This window comes from Dipodomys spectabilis, unplaced genomic scaffold, assembly GCF_019054845.1.
Source record: "Dipodomys spectabilis isolate Male_0828 unplaced genomic scaffold, ASM1905484v1 ptg000098l, whole genome shotgun sequence".
In the NCBI taxonomy this organism is placed as follows: domain Eukaryota; kingdom Metazoa; phylum Chordata; class Mammalia; order Rodentia; family Heteromyidae; genus Dipodomys; species Dipodomys spectabilis.
In genome coordinates this window covers 6,985,213-7,008,795 of record NW_024870775.1, presented here as the reverse complement: position 1 = coordinate 7,008,795, position 23,583 = coordinate 6,985,213, and the positions used below count along the sequence as shown (strand labels likewise).

At 46.2% G+C, this 23,583-nt stretch overlaps 1 protein-coding gene across 2 annotated transcripts; it reads left to right on the top strand.

The window, feature by feature from the left end:
- The first annotated feature begins 565 nt into the window (after positions 1 to 565).
- Zkscan1 (zinc finger with KRAB and SCAN domains 1) lies at positions 566 to 23,177 on the top strand. 2 transcript variants are annotated; one of them, XM_042686527.1, is made up of 6 exons: positions 566 to 672; positions 12,021 to 12,520; positions 13,265 to 13,418; positions 16,360 to 16,451; positions 16,694 to 16,820; positions 20,145 to 23,177. In XM_042686527.1, exons 2-6 carry the CDS (start codon positions 12,101 to 12,103, stop codon positions 21,035 to 21,037), a joined length of 1,686 nt encoding a protein of 561 aa, XP_042542461.1. In that variant the 5' UTR covers positions 566 to 672; positions 12,021 to 12,100; the 3' UTR covers positions 21,038 to 23,177. The 2 variants fall into 2 exon arrangements, with proteins under 2 accessions (XP_042542461.1, XP_042542462.1); XM_042686528.1 differs by lacking the exons at positions 16,360 to 16,451; positions 16,694 to 16,820.
- The last annotated feature ends 406 nt before the right edge of the window (positions 23,178 to 23,583 follow it).

Here is a 23,583-nt window from a genome sequence, read left to right as displayed (position 1 = left end):
CCTGGCTCCAGCTCCTTGGCCATAGACATACAATTACTAAAGATTATTATTGCTTGATAATAACTGTAATTATGACAAAGACTGCCCAAAACTAGGAGGGAAGAGAAGAAATCTAATTTCCTATGAATATGTTTGCATCAGGAAAAAAGCCTGAACACACACACACACACACACAGAAGAAATCTAATTGTCTTATGAATACGTTTGCATCAGGAAAAAAGTCTGAATACACACACACACACACACACACACACACACACACACACACACACACCCTCTTGTCTGGCCAGGAAAAAAGCCTGAATACACACACACACACACACACACACACACTCTCTCTCTCTCTCTCTCTCTCTTTCTCTCTCTTGTCTGGCCCCTCACTAACTGGGAACATACAAGCCTAACACAGATCATCAAGCTGGAGACTTGACAGAAGGGGGCTCAGGAACCGAGATGCAAAGTCCTCCTGCGTTCCTAGAGAGGACCCGGAAGCACAGCGCGGGTCCCGGAAGACGGCGAGCTGACGTACTTCCGGCCTTTGTGACTCATTGTGTCTGTATCGAGGCGTCCGGAGGGCCTAGGTCCCTGTGTGGTGCCCGGTGCCCGGCCTGAGCCCCCGCACTCAGCTCCCCATTCTCGCCCGGCGCCCTCTGGCCGCTCTCGGGGCACACGGTGAGATGTGGGCCGGCCTCTGGGGAGGGCGGGCGGACCGCAGGGGTGTGTGCGTGAGGGCGGGCCCCGCAGCCGCGGCCCGGGGGACCTCTGCGGGCGACCCCGGCTGAGTGCCAAGGGAGCCCGGCTCCCCTGCCGGCCCGGCCCGCCGCGAGCAGCGAGGTCGCCCAGGAAGACGCCCCGGACCCGGCGGGGAGGAGCGAGGGGGCCCGGGGTGCTCCGAGCCCCGTGGAGAAGTCGGGGTGCGGGTCCCTTCCAGACCCAGAGCCCGCGATGTCGTCATCGGGCCCCAGGCAGGCCCGTGATGTCATCGTCGTCGTTTGACGTTTGTGAGAACGGGGTCCCTGCGGACTGACTGACCCCTGTCTTCGATTTTTATTTTTATTTTTATTTTTTGCTGTCCCTTTGTCGCCATTTGCTTTTGATCCTGGTGAGGTTTGGGGGATTTTGTGTTTGTTTTTCTTTCTCGTGTTTTGTTTTGGTTGTAAATGGGCTTACTTTTTTTTTTTCTGGATCCTTGAGGAACTTGAGATGGAAAATGCGTCTTGATTTTGGGGTGCCTACATTTTCCCTCCACTCCTCACTAAGCGGTGATTTAAAATAATTTTGAAGCTAGGTCATGGGTGGATTGAGATCCACTATAGGGATTATAGACACCCACTTTTCTTTTAGTTTCGTGAAAGGTTTTGAAAGCCATTTTTTTCTGTCTTTTTTAATCTCTTTTAAATGAGCTGTCTAGGCAAGTACATGGATTTTTCTCTGTCCACTATGCTTGGAGTGGAGTGAGGAGTAAAGGGAATTTGTGAAACTTGCACTGGACTGTGAAACTTGCACTGGACCAGTAGGAGACTTAGTGACCTTGAATAAGACATATTTACCAACTCTCAGTTTCAATTATATATATATGTATATATATAAGCTATTAAAAAACCTCTCCCAATTTTGAAATGCTTGGATATGGTCAATGCAATTGGGAGGAAGCAAACAAATCTACAGTTTGGCCTAACACTCCCCCTTCCCTCCCTGTCCTTTCCTGCTATGCTTTCAGTACACAAAAAGACACTTGTCATTACAGAGAGTGGCTGTTCCATGGCCCAGGACCTAAGAAAGCATTTATTGTACCCGCTAGTGTTACGTGGATTGGTGGTGTTCAATAAATACTTGTTGAATTGTGGAGAATTCATTTTAACCACATCATGAAAGCCCTATTAACTGTATACATGCCCAAATGTAGAGAGATAGCTTTATAATTTATTACATAGTGAACCATAATGAAGATTTGCTGTGGGATGTTTCTCCGTTCTGAATTACAAGGCAGGATTCTTGTTTATTATTTCAGGCAGTTTTCACCCATCTTAAAATAGAAACAGGGAAGCCTCCCTCTTTAGGAGAGCTAAGTAGCTAAAGTTACCTTTGTTTGTGTGTGTGCCAGTCCGGGGGCTTGAAATCAGGGCCTGGGTACTCAGGCCTGAGCCTTTTGTTCAAGCACTCTACCACTTGAGTTCCACTTCTGGCTTTTTGGTGCTTAATTGGAGATAAGAGTCTCATAGGCTTTCCTGTCTGGGCTGTCACTGAACCTTCATCTTCAGATCTCTCAGCCTTCTGAGTAGCTAGAGTTAAGGCTAAAACTTTTAGTATGTTTTATATTGCATCTAATTACAAAGAGTCTAATATACTGAATTTTTCCATTCTGTGGTAATGTCAGTATTCTCTGGGTAACTAGCTGTGTGTGTGTGTGTGTGTGTGTGTGTGTGTGTGTGTGTGTGTGTGTGTGTGTGTGTGTGTGTTTCTAAGGGTAGAACTCAGAGCCTTCCTTCCCTTTGCTAGATGGACTCTACCACTTGAGTCACATCTCCAGTACTTTTTGCTGTCGGGTGTTTGTTTTTGTGAGCCAGTACTCTAACTCTGGGCCTCTCCTTCTCCTCCATAGCTATTGACTCAAAGCTGGTGCACTACCATCTCCAACTGTTTGCTGGTTAATTGGAGTTAAGTTTCCTGGATTTGTTTGTGGAGGCTGGCTTCCAACTTGGTCCTCAGATCTCAGCCCCTGGGTAGCTAGCTAGGTGTGAGCCTACCAGCACCCAACTCTTCTGCTTTAATTATTTTCAGTAGGGTCTCAAATTTTTTGCCCCAACTTTGCTGCACTGCAGTTTCACTTTTCCTGCCCAGGCTGGTTTGAACCATGATTCTCAGTAGGATTCTGAGTAGTAGGATTGCAGGCATGGGCCACTGGCGCCTGGTTTGGCTGTCTTTCAAAGGTAGCTTTTTTTTTTTTTTGGTCGGTTGTGGGGCTTGAACTCTGGGCTTGGGCGCTGTCCCTGCACTCTTCAGCTCAAGGCGAGTGCTTTACTGCTTGAGCCACAGCGCCACTTCCAGTTTTCTAGTGGTTTATTGGAGATAAAAGTCTCACAGAGGGCTGGGAAGGTGGCTCGGTGGTAGAGCACTTGCCTTGCATGCTCGAGGCCCTGGGTTCGATTCCGCAGCACCACATAAGAAAAAAGCCGGAAGTGGCGCTGTGGCTCAAGTGGTAGAGTGCTAGCCTTGAGCTGAAGAGCTGAGGGACAGCGCCCAGGCCCAGAGTTCAGGCCCCACGACCGGACCCCCCAAAAAAAAAAAAAAAAGTCTCACGGAGTTTCTTGCCCCAGCAGGCTTTGAACTGCAATCCTCAGATCTCAGCCTCCCGAGTAGCTAGGATTACAGGTGTGAGCCACCCGTGCCTGGCTTTTTTTTTTTTTTAATATTTTAAAACATATCCCTGAGGCTGGTATCAGTGGCTCATGCCTATAATCCTAGCTACTCTGGAGGCTTAGATCTGAGATTAGTGGTTCAAAACCAGCCCAGACTGGAAAGTCTGTAAGACTCTTTTTTTTTTTTTTGTCGGTCGTGGGGCTTGAACTCTGGGCCTGGGCGCTGTCCCTCAGCTCTTCAGCTCAAGGCGAGCGCTCTACCACTTGAGCTACAGCGCCACTTCCGGTTTTCTGGTGGTTTATTGGAGATAGGAGTCTCACGGTCTCTCCTGCCCGGGCTGGCTTTGAACCTCGATCCTCAGATCTCAGCCTCCTGAGTAGCTAGGATTACAGGCGTGAGCCACCAGCGCCCGGCTGTAAGACTCTTTATCTCTAATTAAACACCAAAATGCTGGAAGTGGAACTGTGGCTCAAGTGGTAGAACACTAGAATTGAATGAAAAAGCTCAGGATAGCACGTAAGCCCTGAGTTCAAGCCCCAGGACTTGCACAAAAGAAAAGGAGAAAATATCTCTGTTAAAAAGTGGGAGTGTTGGGACAGTTTATTTATTTCAACTTCAGAACTATGCATTGTTTGAGAAAACAGTCTTTGAAATAAACTAAGCTTGTAACCCCAAGGCTTTTTTTCGTTTGGTCCAAAAGTAGTTTAATTTTATCTTTGATTGCTTATCTAAAGTAGTTGGTATGTCAGAATGGCTTTCATCCCAGAAGGATCCCCAAGGTAGTTTCTACTCCACCCCTTCCTCGCCCACTTTTGACTAATGAGGACACTGAATGCCAGAGAAATTAAATAACTGAGAGTGAGTACTTGTGGGAGACTAGAATGCAGTTACTCCAGCCATGCTGTTTTCACTGTCACAGCATTTCTCCAGTTAAGCAGCCTCAACATTGGAAGATACAGTTATATTTCTTTTTTTTCTTTTTTTTGTCGGTTGTGGGACTTGAACTTTGGGCCTGGGTGCTATCCCTGAGCTCTTCAGCTTAAGGAGAGCACTGGACCACTTGAGCCACAGAGCCACTTCCAGTTTTCTGGTGGTTAATTGGAGATAAGAGACTCCTGGAGGGCTGGGAAGGTGGCTCAGTGGTAGAGCGCTTGCCTTGCATGCATGAGGCCCTGGGTTCGATTCCTCAGCACCACATAAGCAAAAAGAAAAAAGCTGGAAGTGGCGCTGTGGCTCAAGTGGTAGAGCACTAGCTTTAAGCTGAAGAGCTAAGGGATAGCGCCGAGGCCCAGAGTTCAGGCCCATGACTGGACCAAAAAAAAAAAAAAAAGAGACTCCTGGACTTTCCTGCCTAGGCTGGCTTTTAACTGCAATCCTCAGATCTCAGCCTCTTGAGTAGCTAGGATTACAGGCATGAGCCACTGGCACTTGGCTTTAGTTATATTTCTTAAGTTATTAAAAAAAATTCAATTATTCTCCAGAGGCTACTAGACACCAGACATACTTTTTTCTTTTTTTGGCCAGTCCTTGGGCATGAACTCAGGGCCTGAGCACTGTCCCTGCGCTCTTTTGCTCAAGGCTAGTGGTCTGTCACTTGAGCCACAGTTTTATTACTGGCTTTTTTGGGTGGTTAGTTGAAGATAAATGTCTCACTAACTTCTGTTCAGGCTGGTTTGGAACTGCAGCCTCAGATCTCAACTTCTTAAGTAGATAGGATGACAGGCATGAGCCACCAGTGCCTGGCTGCGAGACATTTTTAAATGCTTTGTATATATTAAAGTAATTCCACAACTTCATGGGGTAGATACCCATTGCACAGATGAGGAAAATGATGTATACAAAAAGTTATTTGCCCCAAGCCATCAATAGTAAGTGGTAGAAACTTCCAAGTAGCCTATAGAACAAATTTGAGGGCGAAAGTGAATGCAGAATGAATGAACAAAATAACATTGTAAATGCAACCAGTAATTTTTTGTTTTTGTTTTTTTGGGGGCGGTCCAGTCCTGGGGCCTGAACTCTGGGCCTGGGCGCTGTCCCTCAGCTCTTCAGCTCAAGGCTAGCGCTCTACCACTTGAGCCACAGCGCCACTTCCGGCTTTTTTTCTTTTTACTTATGTGGTGCTGGGAAATTGAAACGAGGGCCTCAGGCATGCAAGGCAAGCGCTCTACCACTGAGCCACCTTCCCAGCCCAACAACCAGTAATTTTTTAAAGTAATATTTGCCAGGAATATTGCTGAGTTTGTCTACAAAGTAGAAAGACATGTATCATTACCTGAGCATCTAGTCCCAGCCTAGCAAATGCAAGGCCCTGAATTCAAACCCACTGATCACCAAAAGAGTGAAGAAGTAGAAAGATACATAATGTAGATAATAGTGTGGTTGAGAAGCAAGGGGGAAAAAAAAAAGATCACAGCAAACACCTGAAGAATCAGAGATGTTTAGTAGTCAGGATCAGTCAGGATAAAACCCAGCCCTTCTGCTGTGGGTTGTGCCCCAGAGTAGAAGCAGAGATAATGAGAGAAAATGAGCTGGTCCAGTTGGAGCAAAAAAGTGCCCATGCTCTGTCCCTTTGGTCTTCCTCCCCAGTGCCTTCTTGTGTTACTCCCAACAAAAGTAGAGCTCTCCAGCTGCCACACTCTTCTGTTCTGTTATGCTATTTGAAGCTCCCACCTAGTTTTTGCTACAGACGGGCCACATTCAGGTCTCCTGCTTTGTTGTGTCCCATAGAACAGTGATGAGTGATTATTTTTTGTAGTCATCTGCATTGACCTTCATTTCAAAAAATGTATGCCCAGAAGCCCTTCTCCACCTTACATGCATAATGCTTAAAGAAGTTGCATAGAGAGTTCACAGTTAATTTCAAATCCTTGCCCTACCATATACTTGCTTTGTGACCTTGAATACTGTTAGTAAACCTGTTCTATCATAAAGTGAGATGATGGCTGAGTACTAGTGGCTCATACCTGTAATCCTAGCTACTCAGGAGGCTGAGATCTGAGGATCGTGGTTCAAAGCCAACCTAGGTAGAAAGTCTGTGACTTATCTCTACTAAACTACCCCAAAATCCAGAAGTGAAGCTGTGGCTCAAGTGCTAGAGCTCTAGTCTTGAGCCAAAGATGCTCAGGGGCAGCACCTAGGCCCTGAGTTCAAGCCCCAGGACTGGTACCAAAAAAATACATAAATAAATAAAGTGAGATGATAATTGTAACTAGTGCTTAATATTGTGTGACCAAGTGAGTGTTCCTTGTTGCTTTTTTTTTTTTTCTTTTGTACCTATCCTGGGCCTTGAACTCTGGGCCTGGGCACTGTCCCTAAGCTCCTTTTGCTCAAGGCTACATTCTACCACTGGAGCTACAGCTCTACTTCTGGCTTTTTCTGTGATTAATTGGAGATAATTGTCTCAGACTTTCCTGCCCAGGCTGGCATCAAACCGGGATCCTCAGATATCAGCCTTCTGAGTAGCTAGGATTACATGCATGAGCCACTGGTGCCCGGCTTGAGGTGTTCCATATTGCACAATGTATACACATATACACTTCACACTCAGCACTTAGTTAATTGGCTCTTAACCTGCAAGTTTGTTTTTTTTTTTTTTTTTGGGTCCAGTCGTGAGGCCTGAACTCTGGGCCTGGGCGCTGTCCCTCAGCTCTTCAGCTCAAGGCTAGCACTCTACCACTTGAGCCACAGCACCACTTCTAGCTTTTTTCTTTTTGCTTATGTGGTGCTGAGGAATCAAACCCAGGGCCTCACACATGCAAGGCAAGTGCTCTACCACTGAGCCGCCTTCCCAGCTCCAACCTGCAAGTTTTTGAGCAGCAAGCATTGGTGGGCAAATGGCATCTTGGCTTAGAAGAATGAATAGGACTTAAAAAGGCAGAAAGGACTGGGGAGAAAATCTCAGGATATGAGACCCCTGTATCTGAGGCTGGGCGGCAGCAGGAGGGTTCATGGAATGAGGTAGAGGACAAAATGCAACCTAAGAGGAAATGAGAAACATGCTGTAGTGGATTGGCCGTAAGGGCTATACAGTTTTAAGAATAGTCTAAAGTTTCAGATGAAGTGTGGGAGAGTAGGGAAATAATAAAGTGGTGAGCCACTGGGCACTGGTGGCTCACACCTGTAATCTTAGCTTCTCAGGAGATGAAATCTGAGGATTGCAGTTTGAAGCCAACACAAGCAGGAAAGTGTGTGAGACTCTTATCACTGGAAGTAGTGCTATGGCTCAAAGTGGTAGAGTACCAACCTTGAGCAAAAAAGCTCAGGAGCAGTGCCCAGGCCCTGAGTTCAAGCCCCATGACTGACAAAAGAAAATGTGATAAACCCAAGAGGAAGTTGGACTTGAGAAACTGAGCTGGACACCAGTGGTTCCCACCTGTCATCCTAGCTACTCAGGAGGCTGAGATCTGAGGATCACAGTTAAAGTCAGCCAAGGGAAGGAAGGTCTGTAATATACTCTTACCTGCAATTAACCACCAAAAAAAAAAAAAATGGAGCTGTGGTTCAGACAGTAAGTGTGAGCAAAGAATTCTCCCTGGTGCTTAAGACTGTGTTTAAGAAAAGAGGAGTCCATGGGGCTGGGAAGGTGGCTCAGTGGTACAGCGCTTGCCTTGCATGCATGAGGCCCTGGGTTCAATTCCTCAGCACCACATAAGCAAAAAGAAAAAAGCTGGGAGTGGCGCTGTGGCTCAAGTGGTAGAACGCTAGCCTTGAGCTGAAGAGCTGAGGGACAGCGCCCAGGCCCAGAGTTCAAGCCCCACGACCGGACCCAAAAAAAAAAAAAAGAAAAAGAAAAAAAGAAAAGAGGAGTCCAAAGGTGAAGTGTTGGGTAGAAAATAGTTAAGGTACTAGTAGGATGTCTATTTGTTTTTGTACTGGTACTGGGGTTTGAACTCAGGACCTTGTGCTGTCACTTGGCTTTTTCTTTTTTTTCTTTTTTTTGCCGGTCATAGGGCCTGAACTCTGGGTCTGGGTGCTGTCCCTCAGCTCTTCAGCTCAAGGCTAGCGCTCTACCACTGGAGCCACAGCGCCACTTCTGGCTTTTTCTGTTTATGTGGTGCTGAGGAATCGAACCCAGGGCCTCAGGCATGCAAGGCAAGCGCTCTACCACTGAGCCACCTTCCCAGCCCTCACTTGGCTTTTTCACTCAAGGCTGATGCTCCGCCACTTGAGCCACATCTCTCCAGCTTTTTCCTGGTTAGTGGGAGATAAAGAGTCTCCTTAACTTTTCTGTCCTGGCTAGCTTGGAACTGACCCTCAGATTTCAGCCTCTTGAGTAATTAATTATGACTACAGGTGTGAGCCACCAGCACCTACCGTAGTAAAATACCTCCAGTATCTACTCATTGCCTATCATGCTTATTATCACAGTAAGGGGCGTGGGGGGGGGGGGGGAGCAGGTATCTTTAATCAAGAGAGATTTATGCATCTGGAAAAGCGAATACAAATTTGCTGGCTACAGTTGATATGGTTGAAGACTGTTCACAGAAAAGGAGTTAAGGACTAGATTATAGTGGAAATCTGGAGGGTCACCCACCACCAAAAAAAAATGATGACGGTAAATAAGAAGAGTAGAGTGTATTGTGAAGGTGGAAACCCTTGGACTTCGGAATTAGTAAATAACAGGGACTCACTGGCACTAATTAAGGAGCAGGAAACAACTGGAAGCATACTTTAGCAATGCTAAGCAGCCTCGGTATGTTGTGTGTGTTCAGACAGGCAGAAATCAGGCCTGAACTGAAGCCACAGAATGCAAATCTGGACAAGGGAAGGCCAAACATCCCTACCTGTTAGAGCAACTGTACAAATTATTCTGTTCTAACCAATATTTTGCATAATAAAAGAACTTGAAATTGTGCTACTTTAAAGATAATGTTTTATTAAATGTACATGATTTCCATTTGAACTGTTCAATTAGTGAGAGCCACGTGTATAAGCGTTTTGCTCCTTTAAAACTCTGAACTGTAAGTGTTGACCAGTGGTAGAGTGGCGAGCACACTCAGGCCTCTGCAGGCTCCCAGCACAGCAAAAGCATGAATACAGCTCTTGTTTAAAGTAACTTTGGTATAGCAGTTGAAGGATCTGTTTCTAAAACTTCAAATTGATGCTGAGTTTTGAGGCTGAAGAGATGAAAAAGATACTTCCAGAAATCTATGGCTTCTGATGCTTGGATCACATTGTCAGCTTGGCTGAGTAACTCATGATCTGTCCATGGTAATTGTTGTTGTTCAATTGTAGCACTCAAACTCAGGGCCTGGGCACTGTCTCTGAGCTTTTTGGCTCAAGGCAAGTGCTCTGTTACTTTGAGCCACTTCCAGTTTTCTGGTAGTTGATTGGAAATAAGAATCTCTCTGAGCCGGGCGCTGGTGGCTCACGCCTGTAATCCTAGCTACTCAGGAGGCTGAGATCTGAGGATCGCGGTTCAAAGCCAGCCCAGGCAGCAAAGACTGTGAGACTCCTATCTCCAATAAACCACCAGAAAACCGGAAGTGGCGCTGTAGCTCAAGTGGTAGAGTGCTTGCCTTGAGCTGAAGAGCTGAAGGACAGCGCCCAGGCCCAGAGTTCAAGCCCCACGACCGACCAAAAAAAAAAATAAAAAATCTCTCTGACTTTCCTGCTTGGGCTGACTTTCAACCATGATCCTCAGATCTCAGGCTCCTTTTTTTTTTTTTTTCATTTGGTTGGTCGTGGGGCTTGAACTCGGCTTGGGCGCTGTCCCTGCGCTCTTCAGCTCAAGGCATGAGCGCTCTACCGCTTGAGCCATAGTGCCACTTCCGTTTTTCTAGTGGTTTATTGGAGATAGTGTCAGGGACTTTCCTGCCTGGGCTGGCTTTGGACCATGATCCTCAGATCTCAGCCTCCTGAGTAGCTAGGATTACAGGTGTGAGCCACCAGCGCCCGGTAGCATGGCATTTTTAATATGTGATACTGGGCAAAGATAGATTTAGATCCACTTCTCAATTTGTGTACCAAGATGATTACAAAAATCCCACATTAAGCACTATAAGTAAATGCATGTATTGCCGGGCGCTGGTGGCTCACGCCTGTAATCCCAGCTACTCAGGAGGCTGAGATCTGAGGATCTCGGTTCAAAGCCAGCCCGGGCAAGAGACCGTGAGACTCTTATCTCCAATAAACCACCAGAAAACCGGAAGTGGTGCTGTGGCTCAAGTGGTAGAGCGCTCTCCTTGAGCTGAAGAGCTGAGGGACAGCGCCCAGGCCCAGAGTTCAAGCCCCACGACCTACAAAAAAAAGTAAATGCATGTATTTATAATCTGTAGCTGGAGAAAACTATGAATTGATTCAGAAACAAGGAAAAACATAGATGAGTATGATTATTTACGTATATGTTTATATCTTGAGTAGCTAGGATTATAGGCATGAGCTACCAGTGCCTGACCATGCTAAATTTTTATTGCTGAAATTCAGAAAGTACATTTTCATTTTTCATGATCTTAAACCACCAATTCTTACAAGCTAATTATGTTTTTGGCAAACAGGCTTAAGTTCCATTAAACTTCATCACTGGGATTTTTTTTTTTTTTTGGTCAGACGTGGAGCCTGAGCTCTGAGCCTGGGCACTGTCCCTCAGCTCTTCAGCTTACCACTTGAGCCACGGCGCCACTTTGGGTTTTTTCTGCTTATGTGGTACTACTGAGGAATTGAACCCAGGGCTTCATGCATGCAAGGCAAGCACTCTACCACTGAGCCACTTTCCCAGCCCTTGGATTTTTTTTTTTTTAACAGCTATAGAAATTAGTTGCAAGTTTCGTTTTCGTTTTTATTTTTGTTTTTTGCTTGTTTTGCTTTGTTTGTTGGTTTTTGTGTTTTTTTTTTGTTGTTGTTTTTTGTGTTTTGTGTTTTTTTGTTGGTGGTGTTTTGGTTTTTTGGTGCTGGTCCTGGGGCTTGAATTCACGGGCCTAGACCCTGTCCTTGAGATTTTTTCTCAAGGCTGGTGGTTCTACCTACTTGAACCACAACTCTGCTGCCAGCTTTTTGGTAGTTAATTGGAGTTAAGAGTGTAATGGAGCTGACCCGGTGGCTCATGCCTATAATCCTATTTCTCAGGAGGCCGAGATTTGAGGATCATCTTTTTTTTTTTTTTTGTCCCATCATGGGGCCTGAACTCTGGGCCTGGGCGCTGTCCCTCAGCTCTTCAGCTCAAGACTAGAGCTCTACCACTTGAGCCACAGTGTCACTTCCAGCTTTTTTCTTTTTGCTTATGTGGTGCTGAGGAATCGAACCCAGGGCCTCTTGCATGCAAGGCAAGCGCTCTACCGCTGAGCCACCTTCCCAGCCCTAGAGGATCATCTTTCAAAGCCAGCCCTGGCTGTGAGATTTAGCTCCAATAAACCACCAGAAAACTGGATGTGGCACTGTGGCTCAAGTGGTAGAACACTAGCCTTGAGCTGAAAAGTCCGGGGACAACGCCCACGCCCAGAGTTCAAGACCCACGACCCAAAAAAACAAAAAAAACACAGTATGATGGACTTTTCTGCATGGGCAGGCTTCAAATACTGATCCTCAGATCTCAGCCTTTTGAGTGGCTAGGATTACAGGTTTGAGCCATGGGCTCTAGGCCTTCCTAGTACTTGGTTGAAGCATTAGCAGCATGCGTCACTCCTTACAAAGGTCTTCATGATTTCTTTCCACACTCACTGCAGGAATAGTACAGAAACAGAGGACGCAAAGGCTGGCCCGGGCCCTGTTTGGATCACTTGTCCCGGTTGCCTGAGCCTGAGCAATGACCGCTGAGTCGAGGGAGGCCTCAGGTCTGTCCCCCCAGGCTGCACAGGAGAAAGATGGGATCGTCATCGTGAAGGTGGAAGAGGATGATGAGGATGAGCAGGCATGGGGGCAGGAGGGCCTGCAGGACGCACCTCCTCCTGACCCAGAGGTGTTCCGACAGCGTTTCCGACGCTTCTGTTACCAGAACACTTTTGGCCCCAGAGAGGCGCTAAGTCGACTGAAGGAACTTTGCCATCAGTGGCTACGACCAGAAATAAACACCAAGGAGCAGATACTGGAGCTGCTGGTATTGGAGCAGTTCCTTTCCATCCTGCCCAAGGAGCTCCAGGTGTGGCTGCAGGAGTACCGGCCCGACAGCGGAGAGGAAGCTGTGACCCTCCTGGAAGATTTGGAGCTAGATCTGTCTGGGCAGCAGGTAGGAGGGGGCAAAGCTGCTCTGTGAGAAGGGTGTGGGATTTGGAGCAAGGAGAAAGTCACTAATATAGAGCTATTATTAGGTCACTTTGTGCTGGGCATTCTGTTACAAAGTGTTCTTGGGGATCCTCAGAGGTAGACCCTGTGCTTGGTGTTTGCAAGCCCACACATTAAACCCCTAGACCCTTCACAATAATGTGTCTGGCTTCTCCCTGCTTTTCTTTACTATTTTAATTCTTAGTTTAAAAATGATTTACCAGCCGGGCGCTGGTGGCTCACGCCTGTAATCCTAGCTACTCAGGAGGCTGAGATCTGAGGATCGTGGTTCAAAGCCAGCCCGGGCAGGAGAGACCGTGAGACTCCTATCTCCAATAAACCACCAGAAAACCGGAAGTGGCGCTGTAGCTCAAGTGGTAGAGCGCTCGCCTTGAGCTGAAGAGCTGAGGGACAGCGCCCAGGCCCAGAGTTCAAGCCCCACGACTGACAAAAAAAAAAAAAAAATGATTTACCAGGCATGGGGAGGTAGCACACACCTGTAAGCCCAGTACTCAGGAAGCTGAGGCCAGAGGATAGTGAGTTTAAAGGTAGCATAGACTATATAGCAAAACTCTGTTTCAGTAAACAAGAGTGCTTGCCAAAAGGCCCTGAGTTTAAACTCTTAATTCACCTCTCTTCCACCTGTCCCCCTATTTAAAAAACAAACATAAAACCAGTGATTTATCCATCAACCTTTGATTTTCCTCAGGTCCCAGGTCAAGTTCATGGGCCTGAGATGCTCGCCCGGGGGATGGTGCCTCTGGATCCTGTTCAGGAGTCCTCAAGTTTTGACCTTCACCCTGAGGCCACCCAGTCTCATTTCAAGCATTCATCTCGGAAACCTCGCCTCTTGGAGTCCCGAGGTAAGAAGCAGGGACTCATGGGGAAAAAAGTCAAGGTTGGGAGTACCTGTGAGTACCTTGTTCTCCATAATTGTTATCATTACCAAATATTAGGAAAACTGCACTCCCAGAGCATCTCTGAGAGCTGAATGCTATAAGTAAGGCAGTAAGTGCTCTATGCCCAACAAGATGAGCTCATTGGCCTCCACATCATCTGTTAGCTGGCCAGGTAGCTCTTAATCTCCTGATAGAAGAGGGTGGGAATAAATGATAGATTATTTCCAGCCTGGTGAGTTTGTTATTGTTTTTTGTTGTTGTTGATTTTAAGACAAAGTCTCACTATTTAACTTAGGTTGATCCTGAATTTGTAATCTTGCCTCAGCCTCTTGAGTGCTGGGATTATAGGTATAACAACATATCCAACTTCCATCCTTGGGTATTAGAACACTTTAATAAGTCTTAAATCATTTTTAAAAGGTTTGTGAATCTTTTTTTTTTTTTTTGGAGGGGGTCCGGTCATGGGGCCTGAACTCTGGGCCTGGGCGCTGTCCCTCAGCTCTTCAGCTCAAGGCTAGCGCTCTACCACTTGAGCCACAGCACCACTTCCGGCTTTTTTTCTTTTTGCTTATGTGGTGCTGAGGAATCGAACCCAGGGCCTCATGCATGCAAGGCAAGCGCTCTACCACTGAGCCACCTTCCCAGCCCCAGGTTTGTGAATCTTTTTAAGAATCTACTTTATTTAAATACTATAAAAATTTTGTATAACAAGAAAGATAAAAAAAAAATTTTGTATAACATTACTCTTTTCTAGGCTATTTTCAAGTTTTTCCAACAGTGGTAATAAAATTTTAAAAATATTTTGGTTGAAGAAAATAACAGCTCAGGGTCATATGAATAAATAAATATTTTACTTAGATTTTTTTCCAAGTTCAAAGTCAGACTAACTGCACAGAATGTCAGTACAAACAAGGACTAAAAGAAAATGAGAAAGAGTGCCAGACACCAGTGGCTCATGCCTATAATCCTAACAACTCAGGAGGCTGAGATCTAAGGATCATGATTCAGAGCCAGCCCAGGCAGAAAAGTCCATGAGAATTCTAATCTTCAGTTAACCACCAAAAAGCTGAACGTGGGGTTATGGTTCAGTTGGTAGAGTGCTATCCTTAAGGAAAAAAAAAAAATCTCAGGGATAGTGTCTAGGCCCTGAGTTCAAGTTAGCACAAAGGAAAAAAAAATGAGTGTGTTCAAGAAGAGTTGCAAGAGTTGCTCATAGCCTGGTCCTTTATCAGAGTGTATGTCTGTGATGATGGTGGAGCTTCCTGGAAAGCCTTCCAGGGTGTATGTGAAACATCACAGAGCATTACATTAGAAATGAAACTAGAGAAAGTATTCATGTATCAGGTTGCCAGAGAAACAGTTGTAGAGACCTTGTGCAGAGAGAGTGGTTGTTATTGTTTGTGAATGAATAGACACATACATACTTATTCTCAATTTTCTCTCTCTTTTGGGGGTGAAGGGGAGTACTGGGGCTTGACCTCAGGGTCTCATGCTTGTGAGAGAGGGATTCTACCACATGAGCTTCATCTCCAGCCCTGCGTTCTGCTGGTTATTTTGGACATAGAGTCTAGCAGCTAGTATTTTCTGTTTAATCTGGCCTTGAACAGATCTTCCAGATCTCAGTCTCCTGAGTAGCTAGGATTACAGGTGTGAGTCAACAGTACCCAGCTTCAGATTCCTCTTTATCCTATTCATCTTTGTGTTTTCTAACTCTCAGAAGGTTCTTGGATCTTTCTGTACAGTTGGCTTTATCATTCTTATTATTGCTCAGTTGGAAGTAGTCACAAGGCTTAATAATTCAGTTTCAAATTCATTTCTCTTAACACTTTTGTACTCATTGCCATCATTTATCTACCAGTAGCATTTCCACATCTAGTACTCAGCTAGGTGAGAGAAAGAGGTTTAAGTTAATTACAGAGTTTAATTTTTTGTATGTTTTTTTCTGTACATGGCACGTTGTTGTTGTGATCATGTGATGTACTACAGAAATCTTTCATCATACCTTCAAACATCTATACAGACCACCATTTAAACCATTTATATATCTTACAAATCTTATTGTGGCCAAGCATGCAAGAAAATAAAAGGACATAATTAGCAAGAGATCAGACACCTCCTCCTCCTCAGCCTTTCTTAGCTATACCCCATTTTTCATGGTGTGGGCATGTGTGCTGTTCTGTGGTCTAGACTTGAAGCTGAATGTTCCCATTCTGTAGCTGAGAATAGGAGCCTGGCTTCCAGACCTGACTCTTGCCATTACAGACTGGATGACAGGAGACAAATCATTTGCCATTTGGGGACCTTGCTTTTCTCCTCTTTAAAGAGCTAGAGTCTTTGGCTTGTGTGTCTTGTGTGGGGAGCAGAAAGTGTTTCTCTTTTCCATGTTAAACTAAAATCTACTTACTATAACTCAGAAAGCAAGAAGTTAGACCAGGTAGTTTGTTTTGTATCAGTATTGGGACTTGAACTCAGAGCCTTGGTGCTCTCCCTTAAATTTTTTGCTCAAGGCTGGTGCTCTACCATTTGAGCCACAGCTCCACTTCTGGCTTTTTTTCTAGTTAATTGTAAATAAAATTTTCACAGATTTCTCTATCCAGGCTGGCTTCAAATTTTAATTCTCACACCTCAGCCTCCTGCATAGCTAGAATTAATAGCTGTGAGCTACGAATGCCTGGCAGACGAAGAGGTTTTCAGGATTGTTTTGTTTTGTGGATTCTATTAATCCCATTTAAGAGTAGAAGTCTTGGGGAAGACTAAGTCCTGCTTCTCCTTGCTCTCCAGTGCTGTCTCTGGATAAACATCCAGTAGCGCCGGGCATATGATGGAATGGGAGTGGCCGGGCCCTCCTGTAAGGGAGGCTCAGGGCAGAGCTGATTGACTTAACAGCTCCTTTCTCCTCCCTCAGCTCTCCCTGCCACCCACGTTCCTGCCCCTCACCCCCAAGGGAGTCCCAGAGACCAGGCGGTGGCATCTGCACTATTGACAGCAGATTCCCAGGTGAGCCATGGGCCCCTCTGCCTCCTAAGTCCCCAATCCTGGAGTGCCCCCTGTGGCCTCCACCAGCCCAACCCACCTCCTTGGATGGTGTCCTTCCACCACAAACCCCCTCAGCCACCAGGCTCTGGTCACAATTTCTTGCCCAGTGTCCAGCATCAGCTTTGTTCTTGATTTCAAGTTGGGGCAATGGGGCATCCCTAAGCTTGGGGAGAACTGAGTGTGGGGATCTCCTGTGTTTTCAGGCAATGGTGAAGATCGAGGACATGGCTGTGTCCCTCATCCTGGAGGAATGGGGCTGTCAGAAGCTGGCTCGGAGAACTCTCAGTAGGGACAGCAGGCAGGAGAACTGTGGGAAGGTGTTTTCCCAGGGTAAGACAACACAGGGTTCTTATCTGATGAGAGTGCTTTGCCTCTGCTAGTTGTGCGATGGACACAGTAGTGTTGGTGAGGGTTTAAAGACTACTGACTCCCTCTTGTTTGGAACAGAGAGAGGAACTCCAGAATCATGGTACCAGGCCTCCCAGATTCTTTTTGAAGTCAGAAATAAGCTTTATGCTTTGAGTCTTGCCCCTGCTCCCCTGCCCCTGGATACCTCTGTACCCATGTCAGGAGAGCTGCTTTCCTGTTGAAGATGGCCAGGTGACCTGATTATCTATCACATGCCATCCTGCTGTTCCTGAACCTGTTAGGCATCTTTCCACAGAGGCATCTTCTCTTCTTCCATCCTGGATGAGCGCAGCTACAGCTCTCTGAGATTCTATAGATTTGTACTTGAGCCTCACATCGGGTCAGTTCCCAGTTTCCACACTTAATAGTGCTCTTTCCTGAAGTGCTCTGGGTCCTGAGAGGTGAGAATGAAGAAGCTCAAGAGGCCTCAGTGGCCTACCCAGCTGATATCACCACCTGAACCTTTCTAGGTCTTAGCCCCTAGGAGACAGTATCACCACCACATCCTTACACATGTTCAGTGACAGCAGGACTTCTATTCAAGAGGATGGGGGAGGGAGGATAACAGGGTGATGCGAAGAAATGATATTACTAAAGGAACTCAGATTTTGTTTGGAATCCTAGATATGAATGTGTCTGTAATCTCTTTAAGTATTTAGCTCTTTAAGTATTTAGGTGGAAATTAAGGCAAAGAATGCATCTGTGTTTATAAGCTATTACTAACTCTCATAACTTAAAAGGGAATAAAAAGAGAGAAAGAAGACTCTTAAAACTGGCCAGATAGAGAAGGACTGTGAATTAGAATTGAGAAGTAGACCAGGTCCCCCCTCCTTGCAACTGTTGAGCCTTTGGTGGTGTCATCATGAAAGTTGGGGTTCAACATTCCTCGGCAACTCCAATCCTGATACTCAGGGGCCTGGCAGGATCACATGCAACCTCTTGTAGAGCTCTCTTAAGGCCAGGTAGCTTTGTTTTTGTTTTTTCTAGACAAGTAGAACAGAAATGAAAGTGTTTTGGTCTTCCCATAAGAGCACAGGTGGTGCGCATCATACATAGCAGTATACCATCAGCACCGAAAATCATACATAGCAGTACACCATCAACACCTAAAATCATACACAGCAGTACACCGTCAGCACCTAAAATCATACATAGCAGTACACCGTCAGCACCGAAAATCATACATACCAGTACACCGTCAACACCTAAAATGAGGGCTCAGTGGTATGTTTGGAAAATCACGTTTTCGGGCTGGGAATGTGGCTTAGTGGTAGAGTGCTTGCCTAGCATGCACTGGGTTCGATTCCTCAGTACCACATAACAGAAAAGGCTGGAAGTGGTGCTGTGGCTCAAGTGGTAGAGCTCTATCCTTAAGCACCAATCCCTGAGTTCAAGCCCCAGGACTGGGGGAAAAAAATCATGTTTTCATTTCTCTCTATGGATCACTTCTGAAAGTGTTTTCGCATCCTTTTCTCTGCTATTCTCCACGCTCATAGTGAAGGCTTTAGATATATCCTTAGTGAATGCCTTTAGTTATATTACCAGCTCTTTGACCCTGTGTCTGTCACTCAAGTCTAGGTCTCTGCGTCTGTTCCGACCTGCCTTTTTTTTTTTTTTTTGAGTCAGGGGAGGAAGCATTGTTGGGCTTTGAACCAGGCTTGTATTGTGCCACTTAAGCCACACTTCCAGGACAGCCCTGTTTACTTTGTTTTTGTTTTTTGTCGGTCGTGGGGCTTGAACTCTGGGCCTGGGCCTGAAGAGCTGAGGGACAATTCTCAGCTCTTCAGCTCAAGGCTAGCACTCTACCACTTGAGCCACGGCACCACTTATGATTTTCTGGTGGTTTATTTGAGATAAGAGTCTCATGGACTTTCCTGCCCGGGCTGGCTTTGAACTGTGACTCTCAGATCTCAGCCTCCTGAGTAGCTAGGATTACAGGCGTGAGCCACTGGTACCGACCTGTTTACTTTTTTTAAACTTAACAACCATTTAGTGTATATGAAATAAGACTCTTTGAATATATATTAGTTATCTATTGACCATATAATAGGTTTGTGATACTACATGTCCTTCATTCTGTTTTGTTTTTTTTTTGGTGCCAGTCCTAGGCCTGGGCGCTGTCCCTGAGATTTTTTGCCACAGCTCCAATTTCAGCTTTTTTGACCATTAAAGATAAGAGTGTTGGGCTGGGAAGGTAGCTCAGTTACCACTTGCCTTGCATGCATAAGGCCCTGGGTTCGATTCCTCAGCACCGCATAAACAGAAAGGCTGGAAGTGGCACTGTGGCTCAAATGGTAGAGTGCTTGCCTTGAGCTAAAAAGCTGAGGGACAGCATCTAGGCCTAGAGTTCAAGCCCCACAACTGACCAAAAAAAAAAAAAAAGTGTCATGGGCTTTCCTGCCTGGGTTGGCTTTAAACCATGATCCTCAAATCTCAGCCTTCTGAGTAGCTATGATAGGTATGAGCCCCTAGCACCTGGCAGTCCCTTCTTAACTGATTGTCTGCTTTTTCCCTACCATGCCTGATAATTCACATCCTTCCCACATACCTTCTGCTGTTATTTCTCCTTCCTGCTACTCTGTTGACCAGCCTTCTCATTTTCTAACTCCATCCCAGATCCACTCATCATTGGCCCAATTTTTTCCCTTGGGTTTTTTTTTTTTTCTTTGATGAGTACTATGAAGTCATTTTGCAGCCATATAGAAGCTTCTTGGAAAATAAAGTCACTCGGTTAATGTACGTACACAAAGGGCAGTCTTTTTGTTTCTGTTTTTGATTTTTTTTTTTTGTAGGTCATAGGGCTTGAACTCAGAACCTGGGTACTGTTCTTGAGCTTTTTTGCTCAAAGCTAATGCTCTGCCACTTTTTTGTTGGTGGTGGTGGTAGTCATGGGGCTTAAACTCGGCCTGGGTGCTGTCCCTCAGCTCTTCAGCTCAAGGCTAGCACTCTATCACTTGAGCCACAGTACCACTTCCGGTTTTCTGCGTGGTTTATTAGAGAGAAGAGTCTCACGGCCATTCCTGCCTGGGCTGACTTTGACCTACAATCCTTAGATATCAGCCTCCTGAGTAGCTAGGATTACAGGTGTGAACCATGGGTGTGCTCTGCCACTTTGAGCCACAGCTCCACTTCCAGTTTTCTGGTGGTTCATTGGAGATAGGAGTCTCTCAGAGTTTCCTGCCTAGCAGGATGTCAGCCTCCTAGGCAAAGATTTTTGTTGTTTTACTATTTGTTTATTGTTCTCAGGCTGTGAAAACAGGACTGACAATGAGGAGTCAACATACAAGAGTGAAGTCACAGAAAACTCCATGGTACAGGGGGACACAGTAGGAAGACCCCAGAAAGAGTTCGGAGAGAAACGTGAACATCAGGGCAGAGTTGTCGAAAGGCAGCAGAGAAACCCTGAGGACAAAACGGGCAAAGAGAAGAGAGAAAGCGGGCTGGCTACAGCCAAGGAGAAGAAGGCCAGCGTGGGAGAGAGGGGCCCCCGGGAGAAGGGCAAAGCGCTGGGAAGAAGTTTCAGCCTGAGTTCCAACTTTCAGACCCCCGAAGATGTCCCACCAGGGGCAAAGGCCCACAGGTGTGATGAGTGCGGGAAATGCTTCACCCGAAGCTCCAGCCTTATCCGCCACAAAATCATCCACACAGGAGAAAAGCCCTACGAGTGTGGCGAGTGCGGGAAAGCCTTCAGTCTCAACTCGAACCTTGTCCTGCATCAGCGCATCCACACAGGAGAGAAGCCCCATGAATGTCACGAGTGTGGCAAGGCCTTCAGTCACAGCTCCAACCTCATCCTGCACCAGCGCATCCACTCGGGGGAAAAGCCCTACGAGTGCAATGAGTGCGGGAAGGCCTTCAGCCAGAGCTCGGACCTCACGAAGCACCAGCGCATCCACACGGGCGAGAAACCCTACGAGTGCAGTGAATGCGGCAAAGCCTTCAACCGAAACTCCTACCTGATTTTGCATCGGCGAATTCACACCCGAGAAAAGCCCTACAAATGTACCAAGTGTGGTAAGGCCTTCACCCGCAGCTCCACCCTCACCCTGCATCATAGGATCCATGCACGGGAGCGTGCCTCTGAGTACAGTCCTGCCTCCCTGGATGCATTTGGAGCGTTCCTCAAAAGTTGCGTGTAAGACAAGAATCTGTCATCAAGCCGTTTTCCCCCTTTCATGTCTAAAATTATGTCAGAGGTGTGTGCCCATGGAAGAGAAAACAAAAAAACAAAACAGCTTAGACAGATTGTTGTTGTTGTTGTTGTTGTGTTTTCAAAGTCCCACGGAAGGATCCTTTGAGTGAAGATCAGAAGTGTCTACTTTGCGTGTGTAGGCAGCAGCCACACCCTGGCAAGGAAAAGCTGGTTGTAAAGATACTCCAGTGTGGCCATGGGGCTATTTCCACACAAGATAAGCACACACAGTAAAACGTCAAGTTTTCCAGCACCAAGGATACTTTTGAAGGACCCCGGCAGCAATCACAACATATAATTGACAGATCAGAATTGGCCCTGCCCATGGAACACTGAGGTCAAGGAGCCATTTGCTGCAAATGCCCTGTGTCTTCTTCAAAAAGAGAGGGACAAGCAAAACAAAAACTACATTGGGCCATGCTCCTCAGGCTAGTTACATTATCTGATCGCCGGTAGCCTGCCAAAGCTGTAGAAATCCAGGACTGTGCCGATGAGTATCAAACCAAAGATTTCTGTCTCTTCTGGGAAGAGAGAGATGGGCGCCAATCTACAGTTCCAAAGGACTGCCGCAGTGTAGCTGGTTCTATCTGCTTGGACCTCAGTCTGCCCACACAGCAGCGGTGACTCAACACGCTTCCTCATGTCCAAAATGCATTTCTCCACAAGCGAGCACTTGATTGTACACTGGCTCTTAATCCTTCATTGGAAGTTTTTATCATTACCCCTTCCCTTCCCCCCACTCCCCAAAATATTTTGGTTGTCAAGAAAACAGCCCAGCACTGGACTTAGTGCTGAACACAAGGCACTCCTTATGACTCGACTCCCAGCAAGACTTCCACACTTAAGAGAAAGCCCCGTGAATCCTGAGTACCTGAAATACAGTGGCTGATCCAGCTTTTAGAGGCTCTTTGGAACCCAGAAGTGTGTTATTTTTGTCCTAACTGTATGCAAAAGATGTGGTTGGCTGCCTGTGTCGACTTTCCCTAAACATGAATCAGTGAGTGGATACCACAGGATGTCAGAAATGTTGACATCATAAGAGTAATATGAACACTGACTAAGGTCATTTTTTGGTATCTCCATGGCAAAGATCTTAACCAGAATTCTCTTCATTTAGCTGCTAAAAAATGCGATGAATTGGGCACTTTTTTCAGAGTTGTTTAAAACTTATTTCAGAAGATGTGATTTTTTTTTTAATGCTTTTCAGAAAAATGAAAATTAGGGAAGAAGCATTTTCCCATGCTGCACCAGAAACTTTACAAAGGCATTGGCCATCAATAACTGGAACCTCATTGCTTTATTTAGCAAGTTCTCCAGCAGACTGAGACATGACTGGTTGTGTCAGGTGACAGTGCGCAGGGCCAGATAGCACTCTAAGACAGGTAAGCTTAGGGAACTTGAGTCTTTCCCATCCTCTCTGCAGGAGGATGCAGGGTGCCCCCTACGAGATGTCAGGGACCATCACTCACACAGGAAACCTATGTGTCATAGGCCTTGCAGGTAGGTGTCAAGGGCTCAGCGATAGAGAAGGCTCTGTTCCTGATAGCTTTGAGGTGGTTGTGTCACAGCCCTGCAGATACCTAGAAACACACCTGGAGGCTATTGGCACAAACACCTCCCTTCACCCCCACGTACAGTATGAGATTTCCCTCCATTCTTCAGTCCTTTGCTCACCAACAGCAGAAGTTCACAGGACAACATGGGGGCCCATGTGGCATCAGACTAAACCACAATTCTACACAGCCATCATATTTAGCCTCTCTTTGGCTTTCATACTTGGACTTACCACAGCTACTTTATAGCTTCTGTGTAGTTTCTTCATTGTTGCCTGGGGGAACTTCATCGTGAGTCAGCCAGTTTCAACTTCTGAAAAACAAGAGATATTGCGGAAGAGAACATAATCACCGTCTCTATGAAATACATTAAGGATTTCCCTTGGTGAGCCACAGTGGTGGTTGAATATAAGATTGCTGGTGTGTTTAAAAGAAAAACATGACTGAAAGCAGGGTGGCCAGCTCCAGGAACCCATCCCAACACTGACTCTGTTCCTTTTTTTTGGGGGGGGGGGGTCCGGTCGTGGGGCCTGAACTCTGGGCCTGGGTGCTGTCCCTCAGTTCTTCAGCTTAAGGCTAGCGCTCTACTACTTGAGCCACAGCGCCACTTCCGGCTTTTTTCTTTTTGCTTATGTGGTGCTGAGGAATCGAACGCAGGGCCTCATGCATGCAAGGCAAGCGCTCTACCACGAGCCACCTTCCCAGCCCTGACTCTGTTCTTGAAAAGGACTGGGGACAGTTCCATATTGGATTTTTTTAAGTCACAAGTATATGCATAATTCACCCAACATTTGGGGGGTGGGTTTTAGTTGAACTGAAATATGGCCCCTGCCATTGTATTTGATTCTCCTTTGATCAGGACACCTTACTGACCTGGCTAGTCACTGGGATTGCTTTAGGTATTCTGCAGACACAACCTGGAGGCTGCAGTTTGAAGGTG